This window comes from Leuresthes tenuis, unplaced genomic scaffold (assembly GCF_036924035.1).
Source record: "Leuresthes tenuis unplaced genomic scaffold, fLeuTen1.0.hap1 SCAF_13, whole genome shotgun sequence".
NCBI classification, from domain to species: Eukaryota; Metazoa; Chordata; class Actinopteri; order Atheriniformes; family Atherinopsidae; genus Leuresthes; species Leuresthes tenuis.
In genome coordinates, this window is record NW_027325367.1 from 2,968,932 (window position 1) to 2,987,715 (window position 18,784).

At 43.1% G+C, this 18,784-nt stretch overlaps 2 protein-coding genes and 4 non-coding genes across 6 annotated transcripts in view; 1 reads left to right on the forward strand and 5 right to left on the reverse strand.

Moving 5' to 3' along the window:
- LOC140267576 (connector enhancer of kinase suppressor of ras 3-like) overlaps nt 1-10,852 on the forward strand; it is a 39,851-nt gene extending 28,999 nt beyond the window's left edge. Inside the window, exons 16-24 of the mRNA XM_072362889.1 lie at nt 1,481-1,559; nt 3,182-3,352; nt 5,637-5,710; nt 5,907-5,978; nt 6,509-6,564; nt 8,694-8,782; nt 9,449-9,689; nt 9,769-9,941; nt 10,566-10,852. Coding sequence (XP_072218990.1) covers nt 1,481-1,559; nt 3,182-3,352; nt 5,637-5,710; nt 5,907-5,978; nt 6,509-6,564; nt 8,694-8,782; nt 9,449-9,689; nt 9,769-9,941; nt 10,566-10,733 — 1,123 coding nt within the window. The 3' untranslated portion in view covers nt 10,734-10,852. The remainder of the gene's footprint in view (nt 1-1,480; nt 1,560-3,181; nt 3,353-5,636; nt 5,711-5,906; nt 5,979-6,508; nt 6,565-8,693; nt 8,783-9,448; nt 9,690-9,768; nt 9,942-10,565) is intronic.
- Nucleotides 10,853-12,328: 1,476 nt separating this feature from the next.
- rps7 (ribosomal protein S7) lies at nt 12,329-17,095 on the reverse strand. Its single transcript, XM_072361827.1, has 7 exons — nt 17,008-17,095; nt 16,262-16,347; nt 15,724-15,795; nt 15,161-15,304; nt 14,201-14,265; nt 12,978-13,128; nt 12,329-12,439 (listed from the first exon to the last, which is right to left on the reverse strand). Exons 2-7 carry the CDS (start codon nt 16,334-16,336, stop codon nt 12,362-12,364), a joined length of 585 nt encoding a protein of 194 aa, XP_072217928.1. The 5' UTR covers nt 16,337-16,347; nt 17,008-17,095; the 3' UTR covers nt 12,329-12,361.
- On the reverse strand, nt 12,725-12,941 carry LOC140267967 (small nucleolar RNA SNORA73 family). The gene has a single exon (XR_011907492.1). It is a non-coding gene; the product is annotated as a small nucleolar RNA SNORA73 family (small nucleolar RNA).
- On the reverse strand, nt 13,252-13,468 carry LOC140267970 (small nucleolar RNA SNORA73 family). Its single transcript, XR_011907495.1, has one exon. It is a non-coding gene; the product is annotated as a small nucleolar RNA SNORA73 family (small nucleolar RNA).
- LOC140267968 (small nucleolar RNA SNORA73 family) lies at nt 14,487-14,703 on the reverse strand. Its single transcript, XR_011907493.1, has one exon. It is a non-coding gene; the product is annotated as a small nucleolar RNA SNORA73 family (small nucleolar RNA).
- On the reverse strand, nt 15,425-15,641 carry LOC140267966 (small nucleolar RNA SNORA73 family). The gene has a single exon (XR_011907491.1). It is a non-coding gene; the product is annotated as a small nucleolar RNA SNORA73 family (small nucleolar RNA).
- Nucleotides 17,096-18,784: the final 1,689 nt, after the last annotated feature.

The window sequence follows — 18,784 nt, forward strand, 5'->3', positions numbered from 1 at the left end:
AGGCTTCTTGAAGGACATCCCAAAGCTCTTCTTTGGATGTGGGCTGCCTTTTGTTCCGTTCTCTGTCAGATGATCCCACACTGCTTCAATAATGTTGAGGTCCGGGCTCTGGGGAGGATTCATCCCTCCATAAGACCTGTTGCCACTGATTTTCAGTCCACTTCTTGTGTCATTTGGCACAGCTCAGCCTTTTCTCCCTGTTTCCCTTCCTTAAGAATGGCTTCTTGACAGCCACCCTTCCATGGAGACCATTTCTGATGAGGCTTGGGCCAACAGTAGATGGATCAGCTGAAGGTCCAGATGCATCTCTCAGGTCCTGTCAGGTCACAGCTGGATTTTTTCCTCTTTCTTAAGGACATCACTTTCAGATCCTGTTCATCTGCTGTAGATAGTTTTTTAGGCCTGACACTTCTTCTTTTGTCCTCCACTTGTCCAGTTTCCTCAAATGTTTTAAGGACACACTGCACACCATGCTGAGATATGCCAAGTTTTCAGCTAATAGCTCTTTGGGAATCACCTTGTTGCTGCAGAAATCCTATTTTCTGTCTGTCAAACTGTGTTTTCTTTGCTGTTTTTCATAGATGCAGCTAAAGAAATGGGAACAAATGATGTGTCTTTGTGACAAAGTGCCTAAAGATCCAGTTTAAAATGGCTTCTTTGCTAAGTTGTCTGAACACTGGTTCATCCCTTGAGTTAGGAGCCTTTTTTTCTGCCTGAATGACTCATAGGTCAGAGTTAAATGTGTGAAAAAGCAGAAAATGCCCAAAGAAAAACTGTGAAAGACCTTCAGAAAGCTGGAGAACTATTGATCAGGACACTTTAAAAGATCAGAGGAAAGTCTGGTGGCGTAGAAGGAAAATATTGAGAAATGAGGAGCGAATTAACACCTTTTCACAGCAGTGTGGGATCAATATGAAGAAAGTGAAGTCGCATCTGTTTTACCGTGTGGTGGGAGGTTTAAATGCCAAAATGTGAAGCATTAAAAGGGCGAAGATCGCCATCAAGTGGACACTATCAGTAGTACATTTAATTTACATTTATTTGCCTTCATAACAAACTAATGTTATGAGGGCAAATAAATACTTCTTCAGTTTACATGACAGGTGTAACAATTGTTTTAATTTGCAAACTGAACTGAGTATTCGGCCTAATCAAACCTATATGCACGAACACTTTGTAGATGGCAGTTTAGCCTTATATCGGGAATAATCTTAATTTTCCAGCCTCCCGTCTGATGCTGAAACTAAATGTGCTGCTCGTACAATGCAACAAAAAAGGCACATTTCTGCTGAATATTACGCAATCGGTGACATCTGCTGAAATGTTTTATTTTCTGGAAACATAGAGGAAGTCTCTGAACCAATATAAAGATCATGAAGAACGTGAAACAGGAAGGACGCTGACGAACTGGTGTGGTATGCATGCGACAACGAGTTTGTTTGCGGTTTGCTTCTGGGCAGACATAAGTTCTCACATGCAGCTCGAAGGACTTCAGTTCCTCCTCTGCTGAGCATCTGCATGCAGCGAAGATGCCGAACTGCCGGACGTCCAGCCTGCAGGTAAGACCGCATTCGGGTGTTTTGAAGGTGTTGAGAAGGCTGTAACTTTGATTAACTCAGTACATCGAATGGAAACCTGCTTTTGATCCTCTTTGAAACCATGCATGCACGTAAAGGCCTTAAACTCGAACACAACCACAAAGAAGTTTCATTTAACGAGTCATTTCCCCCTATTTGGCTGTAATAAAACGGCTTGTGGGCTAATAAAATGTGTACATTTTTCACAGCTCCTTGATGGTTTTCTTACATTTGACGCAGCTTTCAAATCCTGCCCAATCAGACGCAACCTCACCACTTTCAATTTGTAATCCGGTCACTGCTGGAGTGAAGCTCCATCCAGCCACGAAACACTGTCTCGTTCCTCTTTTTTTATTTATGCATTTTGGCGTTGCATGATAGTCGAGTTATTCTTTGCATTTGATTTGAATAAACTCAGCACAAAAGAACAAACTAAACCCGCCTCAGCCTCACTAACCAGAGAGGGAAACTTTAAGCTCAAAGCTAAAACGTTAAAGGTCAAACAGGACTCGTGGACTCGTATGGATCCTTCGTCACCCCGCTCATAAAAGCTGATGTTATTTTTCCTTAAAGTTTGACAATAAAAGCACCAAATATACCTGCTGTCACTGGAAACCAGACATTTTTCACTTTGATTAATCATTCTAAGCTTTTTTTTGGCCTTTTCACCACACAGCACCCATGTGATCATATATGAAATCTCTTTCTGACTGCAGACGCATGAATATTCTGTGATGATCTTTAGGGATTTTTGGAGATCTCTTTATGCATTAAACACACAGCAATAAACCACAATGTCCCTTTGATTTAAGTGAAACAATAAAGATATTCTGTCAGGATTAAGTTCAAATAAGACATGCTGAGTCGTGCCAGTCACTGGCACCTAGTCTGGAATAACTAATTTTATTAGTTTGAATGTAAAATACATAAAACTTTGTCCATGTGACAGATGTGCTTTTTTATTTTTTTAAATTATGAACATTTCTAAGTCCAAAGGAGATAAAGAGAACAAAGGAAAACATGGGCAGCATGCTGCTTCAGACCAATGGTCACTTTTATAGAACATTCCCAAGTTAATCATAAAATTAGTGGCGTGAAGAGGAATTTCTGTATTAACGCGTTAATTTTTACAGCCCAACAAAAAACATATTGACCCATGACTCAGAAGTAACCCAAATCCTAAAAATACTATCATTCTGACAAGGAAAAAATAAAAATAAAGGTTCAGTTTGTCCAATTTTTCCCTATGATGCTTTGGAGCTGCAGGCTGGAATTGATCCTCCTGCTCCAGCTATGGTTACGTTTTTGGTGCCATTATTGTAGCCGAATTTGCAAGCACTACTTCCTGTGTGTAAAGCACCAAATGCGATACAAATAACTACAACTGTAACTTTGATACAGAATGAAATTGAAAAACATGATTATTCTCAGGCAAGTTCTGAGCTTTAAGGCGCCTGTTTGAATTCTAAGCATATAACGCACGTTTTGTCACATCAGCAATGATGAGATTTTCCCCTGACTTTGATAAAAACATGCAGGTTTGTGTTCAGAAAAGACTGATTGTGCTGTAGTAAAGTCTAACCTGCAGACTGCTCCTCCTCCAGCAGGATTTACCTGCAGCCGTGAGCCCACGGCGGATTTCCGTCAAGGATCTGGGTAAAGTGGACTGTCAGGGCTGGCTGCACCGCAGGAGGCAGCGCTTCATTGGGAGTAAATGGAAGAAATACTGGTTTGTCCTGAAGAAGAGTTCTCTGTACTGGTACACCGACAAGATGGTAAGCCACAACTCAACGTGATCTCATATGTTCCGTTGCATTTTCAATATGGGTTCAGTAACAGGTGTCAGCAGCCCCTGGAGCACATTTAGGATATTCTATCAAACTATCTGATTGTTGACATTCATTTCTACTGAATCAGGCAAGGGCGTAACCATGGTTTAGACATTGGGGGGGTCCAAGAAAAACAAAATTGTTAAGTGCATTATCTACAATTCTTTATTTCTATATGAAAAATTGGACATTTAGAACATAGTTTAGAGGACTACATTGACCATGTAAGTTCACATCTAAAGGAATAGTGTAATTTCTCCGAGACAGTGACTGCCCCCCCCACTTTGTTTTGGTTAGCTGCTTACTGTTTACTGACCTTAAACACACCTACCAATTACAATTCTGCTCTTCCAGTAGTACTGCAGCAAATAGGACAGCTTCCAATGGAAAACGACCAAATACCCAAAGCATGTTTCTGGAAATATTTTAATAAGGACAACTAATGATGTAACAAATTACAGACTTTTCCTTTAACAAAAAATGTGCCGAGGACTTTTAAGTCCAGGTTCATTTCTATTGTGTCAATGTCTCAAAATGTGCATTAACAATGAAAAGTCTAATAGTCTAATGTTATTTTTGTTTTAAGTTTTCTTTTATTTTGAAAGGGGGCGGAAGTTTATTTTGTTGATTCTGTGTTGGATTTCCTGTTCTGGTACAATCTGCTCCGTCAAAAGTAGAAGTCCAACGTAAAGATAAGGAGAACCGCTCATAATAACTCTATAATATCATATTTTGTGGATTTGAAATGACTTATTAAGTTAAGTCACGACTCGGTCACTCCGGTCGTCAAAGGATTGTCATCAAGCAGTAAAAGACAATCCAGAATCTTTTCATGTGTCGTTCCACGATGGTGGAAGGACCTGCTGAGCGCTACCAGAACAGAAGTGTCTCCGTCTATCTTCAAGAAGCTCCTGAAGACCCAACACCTCCTACTCCAGCACTTCCCTGTACCTCCCCACCCCCTCCACTGCACTTTCTGTACTTCCCTCTATGACTGCGCTATATTTTTACTCCGTCACCTCTGACAGAGCCTGACAAGTGCTTTCCTTTTATGTCGCTCGTTGTTAGCTTTGATATTAGTTGTAATGCTATATCCTCATTTGTGAGTCGCTTCACATGAAAGCATCTGCTTTTATTTTAAGAAAAAATGACTTCCTCTTTCTGTTCTGAGGTTCAGAAAACCAGCAGCAAATCATATGTGTGTCATTTATGTGATAATAATAGAGCAAAATTCTCCACACCCTGATCCACCAGCAGCAATGAGTGTAAAACTAAGTGAACCCCTGATCCACCAGCTTCAGCAGCAGCTTCAGCAGCAGTGAGTGTAAAACTAAGTGAACCCCTGATCCAGCAGCCTGTAGCAGCAGCTTCAGCAGCAGTGAGTGTAAAACTAAGTGAACCCCTGATCCACCAGCCTGTAGCAGCAGTGAGTGTAAAACTAAGTGAACCCCTGATCCAGCAGCTTCAGCAGCAGTGAGCTGCAGTGATGGTTTCCTGTGTGACTTATCAGTCTCTCTCCTGGTTCTGGAGGAATCTCGGCCCTCTTCTCTCCAGCGTTGCTTCAGCTCATTGAGGTTTGCAGCATTGGTTTCTGCACAGCTCTCCTAAGGTCCCACCACAGCATTTCAGTCAGGCTGAGGTCTGGACTCTGACCATTGCAACACCTTGATTCTTTTCTTTTTCCCACATTCTGCTGTAGATCTGCTGCTGTGTTTGGGATCTTTGTCCTGTTGATGAGCCAGTTTCAGCCCAGCTTTAGCTGTGGGACAGATGGCCTCACATTTCTAAGATCATTGCTGGTGTCTTTCCTCCTTGGCATCGTGTTAACGCACACCTGAATGCTTTTATAGAGCAGCTCCTGGCTGCTACTTACCCTCTTAATTCCTGTGGAATCAGTCTTGTGACAGCGACAAAGATAAGCTGCTGTAGAGGGTTCTTGGTATGTTTTATAGTTGTAAAATGCGACTATGAAGCTTTATTTTTGTTCTAAACCAGACCACCGTGTCAATTAGACTAAAGATGAATAAAGTCACACCACTGAGGGAAAGTAGGTCAAACTGTCGCCCAAACTTCTGAACAAACACATCAACCGTCCAAAGCAGCCAATCAGATGCATCCTGTGGCAGCTTTTTGTTGCTCGTGCAGGAGCTTCATGCCCAGCCACACATTTCACCGCAGATTTCAGCTGTTTGCGGAGGTGTCACTGAGATGCTGTTGCTCTTGTCTGCAGGCGGAGAAAGCCGAGGGCTTCATCAACCTGTCCGGCTTCACCATCGAACGGGCCAAACCGTGCAGGAAGAAACAGTAAGACAGCAGCTCGCTCAGCTGGTTGTGGTTTAACACTCATTTAAGGAGAAGCTGCTCAAAGCTGAACACTCTAAAACGGTCTCTTAGTTTGTGAGAAATCTGCCACAAACTGGAGAAAGAAAGAAAAGTCTCTGTGATGCACTGATTATCATCTTATTATTACATCATTAACCTGTTCTGGGTTGTCTTGCAGTACCATAACAGCCAGTCATCCTCTTATTGTAACCATTCTGATTGCTGCAGAGAGCTTCACCGAGATGAATAAGTAGGTAGCTTCACATTTTTGGGTAATATTGTAATGATTTACAAGGGAAAGGTTATAAGCATCAAGATTAAACATGAAAGATAATCAGTGCAGAGCCATGAAAGCACTCCTCAGTCAATAAGAGCTTCATGGAAAGGGGGAAGTGCTTTGCTGTTGTTTTTCTAAGCTTCATTTCCTAAAAGTCAGGTCGAAATTCAACAGACAAAATCTGTAAACGGTGCCTCGGCGCATTAAGAACTGAAGAAAACTGATATCCAAATGATCTGAGCCTCAGAAAAATGTATGAAAAGTTTCCAGAGTGACACTAATGACGCTTTATGGTAACAAGTAAAAGCAGGGATGAGCTTAATGAATGCAAACATTTATAAAAGCAGCTGGTTGTTTGTGAAAGCTTTCAGATTCATGCTAAACACACAAAGAAGCTCTATGAAATCTGTTTTTATGTTTTCTTCTGGACTGATAACCATCAGAACGAGTCGTTTCTGTGCATCTCATGCTGTTGTAGTCGTTCACTCTCAGTCTGTTTAAAGGTGGATCAGAAAACTGACTGAGGCGGCCGAGTCCTCTGAGCTCAACAACAACCAAGGTAAAACACTCAAATATAGTATTATTATTATTATTATTATTATTATTATTATTATTATTCCTCTCCTCTTCCCTCCCCTATTCCCTTCCCTTCTTCCCTCACTTCTTCTCTCCTCTTCCCTCACTTCTTCTCTTCTCTCCTCTCCTCTTCCCTCCCTTATTCCCTCTCCTCTTCCCTTCTTCCCTCCCTTCTTCTCTCCTCTTCCCTCCCTTCTTCTCTTCTCCCCTCTCCTCTTCCCTCCCTTCTTCTCTTCTCTTCTCTCCTCTCCTCTTCCCTCCCTTATTCCCTCTCCTCTTCCCTTCTTCCCTCACTTCTTCTCTCCTCTCATCTCTCTTCTTCCCTCACTTCTTCTCTCCTCTCCTCTTCCCTTCTTCCCTCCCTTCTTCTCTCCTCTTCCCTCCCTTATTCCCTCCCTTCTTCTCTCCTCTTCCCTCCCTTCTTCTCTTCTCTTCTCTCCTCTCCTCTTCCCTCCCTTATTCCCTCTCCTCTTCCCTTCTTCCCTCACTTCTTCTCTCCTCTCATCTCTCTTCTTCCCTCACTTCTCTTCTCTTCTCTCCTCTCCTCAGTCCTCAGCTTTCTCCTCCTTCTTTGTTCCATTTAATCTCTAAACTCCTCTCCTCTCACCTCACCTCCTCCCACTCTTCTTCCCTCTCCTCTTCCCTCACTTCTTCTCTCCTCTCCTCTCACTTCTTCCCTTCTTCCCTCTCCTCTTCCCTCTCTTCTTCTCTCTCCTCTCCTCCCTTCTTCTCTCTTCCCTCTCCTCTGCTTTCCTCTCCTTCTTTGTTCCATTTAATCTCTAAACTCCTCTCCTCCCTTCTTATTTCCTCTCCTCTCCTCTCACTTCTTCCCTTCTTCCCTCTCCTCTTCCCTCTCTTCTTCTCTCTCCTCTCTCCTCTCCTCCCTTCTTCTCTCTTCCCTCTCCTCTGCTTTCCCCTCCTTCTTTGTTCCATTTAATCTCTAAACTCCTCTCCCTTCTTCCCTTTCTTCTCTTCTCTCCTCCCTTCTTCTCTCTTCCCTCTCCTCTGCTTTCTCCTCCCTTCTTTGTTCCATTTAATCTCTAAACTCCTCTCCTCCCTTCTTATTTCCTCTCCTCTTCCCTCTCTTCTTCTCTCTCCTCTCTCCTCTTCCCTCACTTCTCTTCTCTTCTCTCCTCAATCCTCTGCTTTCCCCTCCTTCTTTGTTCCATTTAATCTCTAAACTCCTCTCCTCCCTTCTTATTTCCTCTCCTCTTCCCTCCCTTCTTCTCTCCTATTCCCTCCCCTCCCCTTCCCTCTCCTCAGTCCTCAGCTTTCCCCTCCTTCTTTGTTCCATTTAATCTCTAAACTCCTCTCCTCCCTTCTTATTTCCTCTCCTCTTCCCTCTCTTCTTCTCTCTCCTCTCTCCTCTTCCCTCACTTCTCTTCTCTTCTCTCCTCAATCCTCAGCTTTCCCCTCCTTCTTTGTTCCATTTAATCTCTAAACTCTTCTTCTCTCCTCACCTCTTCCCTCCCTTCTTCTCTCCTCTTCCCTCCCTTATTCCCTCCCTTCTTCTCTCCTCTCACCTCTTCCCTCCCTTCTTCTCTTCTCTCCTCTCCTCTTCCCTCCCTTATTCCCTCTCCTCTTCCCTTCTTCCCTCACTTCTTCTCTCCTCTCTTCCCTCTCCTCAGCTTTCTCCTCCTTCTTTGTTCCATTTAATCTCTAAACTCCTCTCCTCTCACCTCACCTCCTCCCACTCTTCTTCCCTCTCCTCTTCCCTCACTTCTTCTCTCCTCACCTCTTCCCTCCCTTCTTCTCTCCTCTTCCCTCCCTTATTCCCTCCCTTCTTCTCTCCTCTCACCTCTTCCCTCCCTTCTTCTCTTCTCTCCTCTCCTCTCCTCTCTCTTCTTCCCTCTCCTCTCACTTCTTCCCTCTCTTCTTCTCTCTCCTCTTCCCTCACTTCTCCTCTCCTCTCTCTTCTTCCCTCTCCTCTCTCCTCTTCCCTCTCTTCTTCTCTCTCCTCTCTCCTCTCCTCCCTTCTTCTCTCTTCCCTCTCCTCAGCTTTCCCCTCCTTCTTTGTTCCATTTAATCTCTAAACTCCTCTCCTCTCCTCTCTCTTTGTTCCATTTAATCTCTAAACTCCTCTCCTCTCACCTTCTTCCTTTCTGCATGCAGAGCTCTACAGTGAGGACACAGATCAGGAGGATGACGCTGCCATGACCTGTTCTCTTGAGTCTCACCTGAACAGAACAGATCCAGAACACGTAAGTTGCTGCACAACACGGCATTCAACACAAAAACTGAGCGGCCTGGAAGGAGAGAGCATCTGAGACACAATATAAAGATGGAAGGTGTGGTCCCACTTCCTGTCGTATGAAGTAAAAATAGAAACGTTTGCATCATATCTTAAAGTGGAATTCCATGGACAGGTGAGATATCAGCGTGGCGCTCAGGTTCAGAAGTTACGGTAAAATCTGGTCAGTAAATGTCAGAATTAGATGTTTTACACAGTTTTATAATGGATCACTTTATCCCTGCTATTACACAAAGTTAAATTAGACGTTACACTTCTGTTCTTTTTGCAGGATAAAAGTAATTTTTTATTATTTTCTCCATCTTCTTCATGAAAGTGAGGCAGCTTTACTGTGATTTCACGTCTCTGCGTTTGAGTCATAGTGCCCCTCTTTAAAGGACACTTTACATCTCATTTCAGCACATTGTGTCGTTTCACATCGCTGTTACTTTGGAACAATAACTCACAGAAACGCAAAATCTTTCACTGGAACTTTACTTTTCGTCAGAAAACACAGAAGTAAAATATTTAGTTTCTTCTTGATGAATTTGAGGATATAAACATGCACTGAAACCCATAAAGTAACCTATTTTCAGATGATATTTACGTCCTCTGCTAAACTCTTCTGTCTTCACAGGGAGACCATCTTCAGCCTCCCGGCGAGTCTTCATCCTGCAGCTCGCTCCCGTCCAGCCTGCAGACCACAGAGAGCAGAGGTCGAAGCACCTCGACAGGCAGCATTTTAAGCAGACACAGAAGAAGAACAGACTCGACAACCAATGGGCGTCTCTCCTGGTTGGACCTCCCCGGTGCAGGTGGAGAAACCTCCCTTCCTCTGCTCCACGTTGGAGAGGAAAAAGAAGAGAGGCTCGTCACTGGTAAACAGCTGCAGCCACATCTGGTCACCGCGGCAGCTGCCGCCGCTGCTTTCTCTCACCGACCTCCTCTTGTTTCCAGAGAGGCCGTCTGATGAGATGGAGTCCCTCTACAACCACCTGAAGGCAGCCAGATTGTCCCCAATGGGACAGTCCAGTCAGAGGGACTTCAGAGCCTCGTTTATCCGCAGATGTAAAAATGATCAAGTCAACGAGAAGCTGCACCTGGTTCGGATCCTCAGGAGCACGTTAAAGGTGAATCCGGGCTTTGGCTCAATAAACGTGAGACGCTGATGAAGTTGATAGTCATGAAGAGAACAGAGACACCCTTCAAACTGTGGTATTTTAGTTATGAGAGCTGTGAAAGGTACTTTATCCAGCCCTCATTTCTTCACATTTCCTTCTGAGCAGCCAGACTTTCTTTCCTTTAAGGTGGTCTGAGCAATAGTTCTGCAGCTTTCTGAAGGTCTTTCAATGTTTTTTCTTTGGACATTTTCTGCTTTTTCACTCATTTTCAGTCCTTGTACCTGAGCATTTTCATGTGTTTTTTCTTTGTTAAGCCACTTAACTCTGACCTTTGAACCCTTCAGGCAGAAAAAAGGCTCCTAACTCAAGGGATGAACCAGTGTTGTGTCGACACAGAACAGACAACTTAGCAAAGAAGCCATTTTAAACTGGATCTTTAAGCACTTTGTCACAAAGACACATCATTTGTTCCCATTTCTTTAGCTGCATCTATGAAAAACAGCAAAGAAAACACAGTTTGACAGACAGAAAATAGGATTTCTGCAGCAACAAGGTGATTCCCAAAGAGCTATTAGCTGAAAACTTGGCATATCTCAGCAGTTTTTTAAGTTTCAACCCTCTTGTGCTCTTCAGGCTAAAGAGTCGGAGCTGCAGGCGGTGGAGCAGGTCCTCAGCGAGCCGGATCTCACAGCACCTTCATACAGGAAGTGGAAAGTCTCCAACTCCATCCTGCTACAGGAAATCCAGCAACGCAGCCAGGCGGCGGCGGGCGCCGCGGCGGTCAGGCCTGAGACGCTCTGAACAGGAGCATAAAGCTGCTCAGTGGTGTTTTGCACCAACACAAAAAATGGCACAGTTTTTTCAGCCATCATGAAGCAGGTGGACGTGTTTGATCAATATCTGGGGCGACGAGTGTTTCAGAGGACCGATGTTTCCTTCGACCTGCTCCACCATCACAGCTGTGATCAGCAGCATGCGCCCATGGTCTGCAGGTTGCACGTTCTCATCATTTTCAACATTATTAGATGACCCTGGTAATCTGGAAAGCCAGATAATGTAAGGAAAGATCATCTCTTTGCTTCGGATTATTGTATCTGTGAATGAGCCAATCAGGTTGTGACGCCAACAGGCCGCAGACAAACACTTTTACCTGTAAAAAAACACCTGGCGGGACAAGCGGTCATCAGTTTTTCTGCTGTTTGTTGAGCAGGACTGTGGTAAACATGGTAGAATTGAGCATCGATGTGGGACTAACTGAAGGCCAGTCTGAGACAACGTGTCCCCTTTAAATATTAAGTAGTGATAGAAGATAAAAATGTGCTTATTTTCCTTGTAATCTTTCACTTTCCAGTTTGCTGCTGAGAAAAGTCTCTTTTTATAAATATTTATGAAGCTTCTCCGATGAGTGTCACCTCTTATTTACCGGGCTGTGTCCACAGGAACTGACCCACATTAAACTGAACAGATGTGTCCAGATGCAGCCATCGGCTCAGTGAGTAAAGGTGTTAAATCTGACAGTTTGGATGCTGCTGGTGAGCTTTCTCCACACGACACAACCGGGAAACTGCTGGTTATGTGGGTGGAAGCTTAAATTCTGTCCTTTGGCAGAGTTTTCAGGCTAATTAGTTTCTAGTTTCACTTCCCAGTATTTAGTGTTGTTTTCATTATTTTAAACCGACACTAAAGCGTCTCATTAAAACTGGTTCATTGATCCGTCTTCTTCCTTTTATCTGAGGTCCAGGAGGGAAACCCAGACGTCCAACTCCCCCCCGAGGCCAGAATATTGTGCCGATTTCATAAAATGCCTCAAAATTGTTCTGAAGTAAAAGAAAAGAAGGCTTTTAGAATTAGATTCAGTCATCTTTAAGGCTTAAACAGGTGCTAAGATTGCTGCCAGTTCAAATATGAACCTACATTAAAACTGCAGGTGATTATAAGGCACTGCAGGGGGTCCAGTCCATCAGAAACCTTCATAAGACTGAAATGATCCGGAAATATCCAAGTGGGAGCCGACAGCAGAGCTGTTGGAATTCTCCAGATATTAAGTCTATTTTTCAGTCTCAAACCTTGATGATAAATATTCTATTCAATGAGGTAAGCTTCATGCAACCCTGATGATATTACAACAGACTGAAGCTCCCTCTGCAGCTCATTCATTAATCATTTGTAGTTTAAGTGCTGCAGACCCACTGCACAGCTTCCATCAGCCTCATGTTGTTTCCCATTAAGGCCAAAGAGAAGAGCTTTGGCTCGGTTCTTTATTCTAAGCTGCCCGACTGGTCCGAACTCTGAACATTTAAGGACTTAATATCCGGCCTGATGCATTAAACCTTAGCTGCTAAGGCTCACTTCTCACATTCGTCCACTTTCTGTGCAGGAAATGAAACCAACACGACTGACAGTAAACAAATTTATTTTGTCATCTGCATTTACAGCTGGAATTCTGGGAATTCAAACACAACGTCTTTGCCTGTGAGCTTCTTGTACACACCAGAGAAGGTCTCCACCTGCAAGACAGCAGCAAACAGGAAGCTCAGCATCTGAAAAGCATCTCATTCATCATTTTATGTGCAGAGACTTTCCAAGCAGCTCCAGAAAAGACAGGAAGGCTGAACACTTCATGAGATGAGAATCAGTCTTATTTATTGAGTCTGTCAGGAACAAAATGGAGTAAAATCTAACGTAGAGTTCTAATGTTCTTGTGGACTAACGGCTAGCTTTATTAGCACATTTTCAGTTTTATCCACACTTTCTGAAGCTGTTAAAGACCGTATTGATGAGCTCAACTGAAATAATGTGCACTGCATGGTTTAGCTCCCCAGTAACGGCCCCAAAGGACTCTGGGAAGATGTAGGAATATGCAGGACGCCCGTCCTCACCAGCCTGAGGCCGGGGACGCAGCTTTCTCTCCGACGGTGTGGAACGGGAATGTACGTCTTGGCTCAGAGCTGCGCTCCCATACGCCACCAGGACAGAGCCAGGAAAGCAACTCCTGGATGTCCACGTCGGGTTAAAGCTACCAGCTTTCGTTCTGTCAGGACTTACTTTGTGTTCAACGTTGTTCTGCTGCGCCTTGTCCAGGTGGACCTTGATGAGCCGGCTGCTGTCCAGCTTCACTCGGATCCTCTTGCCCACGATCTCACTGGGAAACACCAGGTCCTCCAAGATGGCGTCGTGGACCGCGGTTAGAGTACGACTGAAGGAGGAATCAAAGTTGTGAATCCTCACTCTTAAGGTCTGAGACACAACTGTAATCTGTACTCAAAGGATTTCAGTAAATCAGCAAAAATCATGGATTTATTTCACATCTTTAAACAAGGACTGTGCACTGCATGGTTTAGCTCCCCAGTAACGGCCCCAAAGGACTCTGGGAAGATGTAGGAATATGCAGGACGCCCGTCCTCACCAGCCTGAGGCCGGGGACGCAGCTTTGTCTCCGACGGTGTGGAACGGGAATGTACGTCTTGGCTCAGAGCTGCGCTCCCATACGCCACCAGGACAGAGCCAGGAAAGCAACTCCTGGATGTCCACGTCGGGTAAAAACTGGATTTATAACAACCACTAACTGCAAATCATCTTAAAATGGAAGAAAAACCGTACAAAGTGTACACAGGCCTTCACATTTACAGGGTGTCAACATTCATGTGAACAGCTGTCAGTGCAGATCATGGATAAAGGAATCTGAACGCCTCATCCAGTGAGTTTAAAAGAAACAGAACACTCTCCATCTAAGCCAAAAATCCTGGATACAAAAGCTCTAAAGCAAGTGTTTGGTTAATCTCTCCTGGGAAACGGAGCAGAAGCAACCAGAGGCCGATCGGTGGCATTTTAGGACAGAAATGTCTTTTTCTGAGGAAACATAACCAACATTTCTTATCTCCATAGGATTCTAATGTGGAGAAAATCCTGTAATCAATGTTAGATTTAATTTCTATACACGGATAACTCAGGTGAGACTTAAAAGAAGCGTTTTCAGCAGCTTTCTTTGCAGAAAACTTTGCTCCCAAAGTGTTAAAATCCATCAGAACTGATGTGTGACGAGTGAAAGAACTCCATCGTACTGATGCTAAATATTTTCCAATCCAGGAAATCTTTGAGCTTAAATTCACATTTTATTCTGTAGTAAAAAATAAATCCACATCAGCTCAATGATGAGCTCCTGTCATCACCTCTGATTTGCTGAAGTATCTATAACTATAACTGCGTAAATATTCTCAGACAAGCGTAAAATCTGCATCAAAGGAACTTAAAAATGGACGTCTGCTCACCTTCTGGGACGCTTCTGCTTATTCTTTGTGCGGCTTTTCCTGGTGGGTTTGGGCAGAATTCTCCTCTGAAAGTCAACACCATTCGGTTAATTTCCCAAAATAAACGGAAACTGTAGTTGATGACAGTATAAGCAGAAACATACAGGGTTCAACTGACATTCTGGATCATTGATCAGTGTCAATATTCGCTGCAGTCAGCTTTACAAAGCTGCTCATTAACATAACTTTAGTTGGATTTTCTGTTTTAACTCAATATCACCACATTCAGTCGAACCCTGATGTCAAATAATGTGCACTGCATGGTTTAGCTCCCCAGTAACGGCCCCAAAGGACTCTGGGAAGATGTAGGAATATGCAGGACGCCCGTCCTCACCAGCCTGAGGCCGGGGACGCAGCTTTCTCTCCGACGGTGTGGAACGGGAATGTACGTCTTGGCTCAGAGCTGCGCTCCCATACGCCACCAGGACAGAGCCAGGAAAGCAACTCCTGGATGTCCACGTCGGTAAACAACCAGGAAACAGATGCCAACGGGACAGACTTCTCACAGCTTTTCTTTCAGTTGGTTTGTTAGAGCTTTTCTGAATTTTTACACATCCATTCTGGGCTTTTGTACACGTTTCATCCCGATGAAATGTTGCTGCATGGGACTGTGAAAGGTTTCCAAAGTGTCAATTTAAGACAATAACAAGTGTTCTTCAGTAAATTCTTGTGAGCTTTCTTAGCATGTGATTGTTTGTCCATTTTATATCTCAAAGAAACTGGCTTCTCAGAGGAAAATGTTGGTGCCACGTCACCCAAATACAAACTCCTGTCTTTAAACCGAGGATCTAAACACTGTATTTACTCCTCACCGATAAAACAGCCCCCGTAAAACAGCTGGACGGGCCCTGCATCACCCACCCACTTCAGGACATATTCCAAGCCTCCTTGTCATGAATCTGGAGGAGACTTTCAGCTCACCTGTGCAATGAAGACCACGTGCTTTCCACTGAACTTCTTCTCCAACTCCCTCACAAGACGCACCTGAATCTTCTGGAAGGACTTGAGCTGAGGAACAGGAACGAAGATGATGATGGCTTTCCGGCTGCCACCAACTTCAATTTCCTGAAATAAGACGAAAAGAACTCATAATAACCCTTTGAGAATTATATCTTTAAACAACCGACAAGAAAAGAGATCCCGTTAGCTTACTGAACACGTATAAAACACCATTATCTCTTAAAAAGATGTACACTGCATGGTTTAGCTCCCCAGTAACGGCCCCAAAGGACTCTGGGAAGATGTAGGAATATGCAGGACGCCCGTCCTCACCAGCCTGAGGCCGGGGACGCAGCTTTCTCTCCGACGGTGTGGAACGGGAATGTACGTCTTGGCTCAGAGCTGCGCTCCCATACGCCACCAGGACAGAGCCAGGAAAGCAACTCCTGGATGTCCACGTCGGGTTAAACTTAGTGACGCTTTCAGACAGTTAAAACAGGCGTCTCTACAAACAACAGAATACAGATGAGTTGATGAACTCCCACCTTTGCTGCAGTGATGTTCAGCTCTCTCAGCTGAGCCTTCAAGTCAGAGTTCATCTCCAGCTCAAGCAGAGCCTGCAGGGAAACATGTCAAATCAAGCTTGAATTATTGCAGATTTAACACTTCAAGAATAGCTCACAACTACATTTATATAACCAAACTAATCTTTCATAGCTGGCTGGCTTAATCTGCTTTTATTCTTCTAATATTCCTGCTTAAGTGCAGCTGAGCAGAGGCTGATGTTCAGTATGTGCTTCTTTATATAATAAATATAAATCCTTGGGGGAGCATTTGAAAACCTCAACTGTTAAATCTAAGCTAATTTATACTAAATAATATGCAAAGAAGTCACTTATGTCAAAGAAACAGGATGTGCAGTGATAAGCTAGTCAGTATTTAAGTGATATCTGATTATATTCATATGTTTTATGGCAATACAAACCAATCTGAAGCTAGTATTATAATAGAAATTAAGGTGAACACGTGTATCCTGTCACCTGAGGCAACACCAATAAAGCAAAGTGTAATCGGTCTTCTTACCTGGGAGATCCCAGACTCGAACTCGTCTGGCTTTTCGCCATTAGGCTTCACTATTTTGGCGCTGGTACTGAACATGGCCTTTGTCTCTGATGGGGAGAAATTAACAGATCAGGGTAATTTTAATGGACTTCCAGACCAGTCTTCTGACATGACTCCTTTAGGACCAACTCTAAACACAACGCACTGACCGGCTGCTACATGCTAAGCCGCCAGAGAAGCCTGAGCTGACAGAGGCACCATTTAATATGAAAAATGTCTACGCCATAGACGAATAAAACAAGTCAAACAAAATCCTAAACCCCCAGACCAGAAAATACAAGCAGGCTATGACAAACTCAGGCTAAATCAAATCATGCTAAATGCTATTAAGCAAATGTTACCTAGCTGCTAAGTTTCAGTTCAGGCTACACAATTAAAGGCCACAAACTGTCTATTTATATTCAATAACATACTTTTATAAACAGTTCGTCCCGTTTCCTCCATTACCTTGTCCTGTGGCTGCAGTAGCGGCTCACTGAACACATGCACGGCCTGCTAACTACTCCATACTGCCAGGTACCGTTCGCGCGAGCTGCTCAACTACGCTTTAAATTCAGATTTAGGTGAGCCATCCGCTCCAACAAACCACATAATCTAAGATATCACACTCTTAAGATGCTTTGCTGTGTATTAAAGTCATAATAAGTCAACATAAAAGGACATTTTACAATAAAAAAGGCTGTTCTGCGAAAAATAGCACGACTAACCTCTGTCAACGACGGCCAAGGAAGAGACCGGAACATCGCGAGAGTTGAATTAGTCCAATCGGAGCGAGCTCCTTTACCATCGCGAGAGTTGAGAGTTCGCGCTTAAGACAAATATAAAAGAAGTGCTCCAATAGAAGTATCGCGATAACAGAGTGGGTTTAGAAAAGGGTCGGAGCACTATGGATCCAGTGGTATGCATTGAAGATGATATCAGAAAAGCATAAGTAAATAAAGAAACGATGGCAGCAGTGTTTTTTTATGTGGAAAAGGCATATGACATGTTGTGGAGAGAGGGATTGCCAATTAAAATGCATTGAATAGGAATTGGGGGAAACATGTTTAACTGGACTATTTTAAATGAAAGAGTTTACAAGTTAAAATAGGGTCAGAGGTATCAGAGAGCTATATGGTAGAGAATGATACACCGCAGGGGAGTGTGATCAGTCAAACTTTATTTACAATAATGATAAATTATATTTTTGACAGTATACCAGCAGGAATGGGAAGATCTTTGTTTGCAGATGATGGGGCATTATGGAAGAGGGGAGGCAACATAGATCACATAGTTAAGAAACTACAGGAAGGGATACATCAAGTGGAGAAATGGGGAGAAGAGTGGGGTTTTTAATTTTCAGCGGAGAAAAGTAAAGTAATGTTCTTCTCAAAAAAGAAAATTAGTGAAAATAAACAGTTAAACTTGCATATAAAGAACTTAGAGAGAGTAAACAGCTTTCGATTCTTAGGAATGATTATGGAGTCTAGATTAACATGGAAGGAGCATGTGAAGGGAATTGTAGAGAGAAGTAAGAAAGTACTGAATATTATGAGGTGTTTTAGAGTGGGGGGCTGATTTTACATCATTAAAATATAAATACATAGCATTAATAAGGTCTAGAATAGATTACGGCAATGTGGGGTATGGATCGGCAGCAAAATCAGAACTCTCGCAATTAGATATAATCCAAGCCAGAGCATTAAGAACTTGTCTCGGAGCAATAAAAACAGCACCAATATGTTCCCTACCGTTTTAAGGAGGAGAAATGCCACTATGGCTCAGAAGAAAACAGCTAATAACCAACTACTGGGTAAATTTAAAAGGACACAAAGAAGAACATCCAGCAAAGAGAGTTCTGGAGATGTGCTGGGAAGAGGGGAAAGAGGAAAAAATTAGTTTTGGGTGGGTCAGTGAGGGTTTGGCAGAACAGCTAAAAATACAACATGTGGAATTCAGCCCAACAGTTCTTTGGACAACGATACCAAAATGGATGCTACAAGAAACAAATGTAGACTTAAACATGTGAAACATCAAGGAAAGAAATAAAACAGCAGATATAGTGCAGGAATTTTATAACTATGTGGACGAAAAATATGGAGAATATGTGTATATATATATACAGATGAGGTCCAAAGAACAAGCAACAGGAGTAACAGCAGCAGCAATGGTGGTTCCCATTTATAATAGAACAATTTCAAGAAGAACATCAGATAATTTAAGTATATGCAGTGGAATTATGTACAATATTGCAAGCAATAGAATGGATGGAGGATGTGAGGGATAGGAGAATAGTTATATGTAGCGATTCATTTTCATCACTCTTAAGTATTAAAAACGGAACAGCAAAAACACATCAGGAAATTTTATATGAAATACAGTTAAAAACATCCAGGTTAATGCAACAGGGGAGGGAAATAGTGTTCATGTGGGTACCAGCGCATGTAGGAATAAAAGGAAATGAAAAAGCAGAGAAAGCTGCTAAGGATGCAGTAAAGAAAGAGG

Coding starts and splice junctions, on each gene's coding strand:
- rps7 (XM_072361827.1), bottom strand. CDS start 16,336: ATGTTCAGTACCAGCGCCAAAATAGTGAAGCCTAATGGCGAAAAGCCA. Junction 15,796..16,261: donor TCGAGTCTGGGATCTCCCAG/GTAAGAAGACCG, acceptor GTTTCCCTGCAG/GCTCTGCTTGAGCTGGAGAT. Junction 13,129..14,200: donor AAGCAGAAGCGTCCCAGAAG/GTGAGCAGACGT, acceptor TTCCTCCTTCAG/TCGTACTCTAACCGCGGTCC.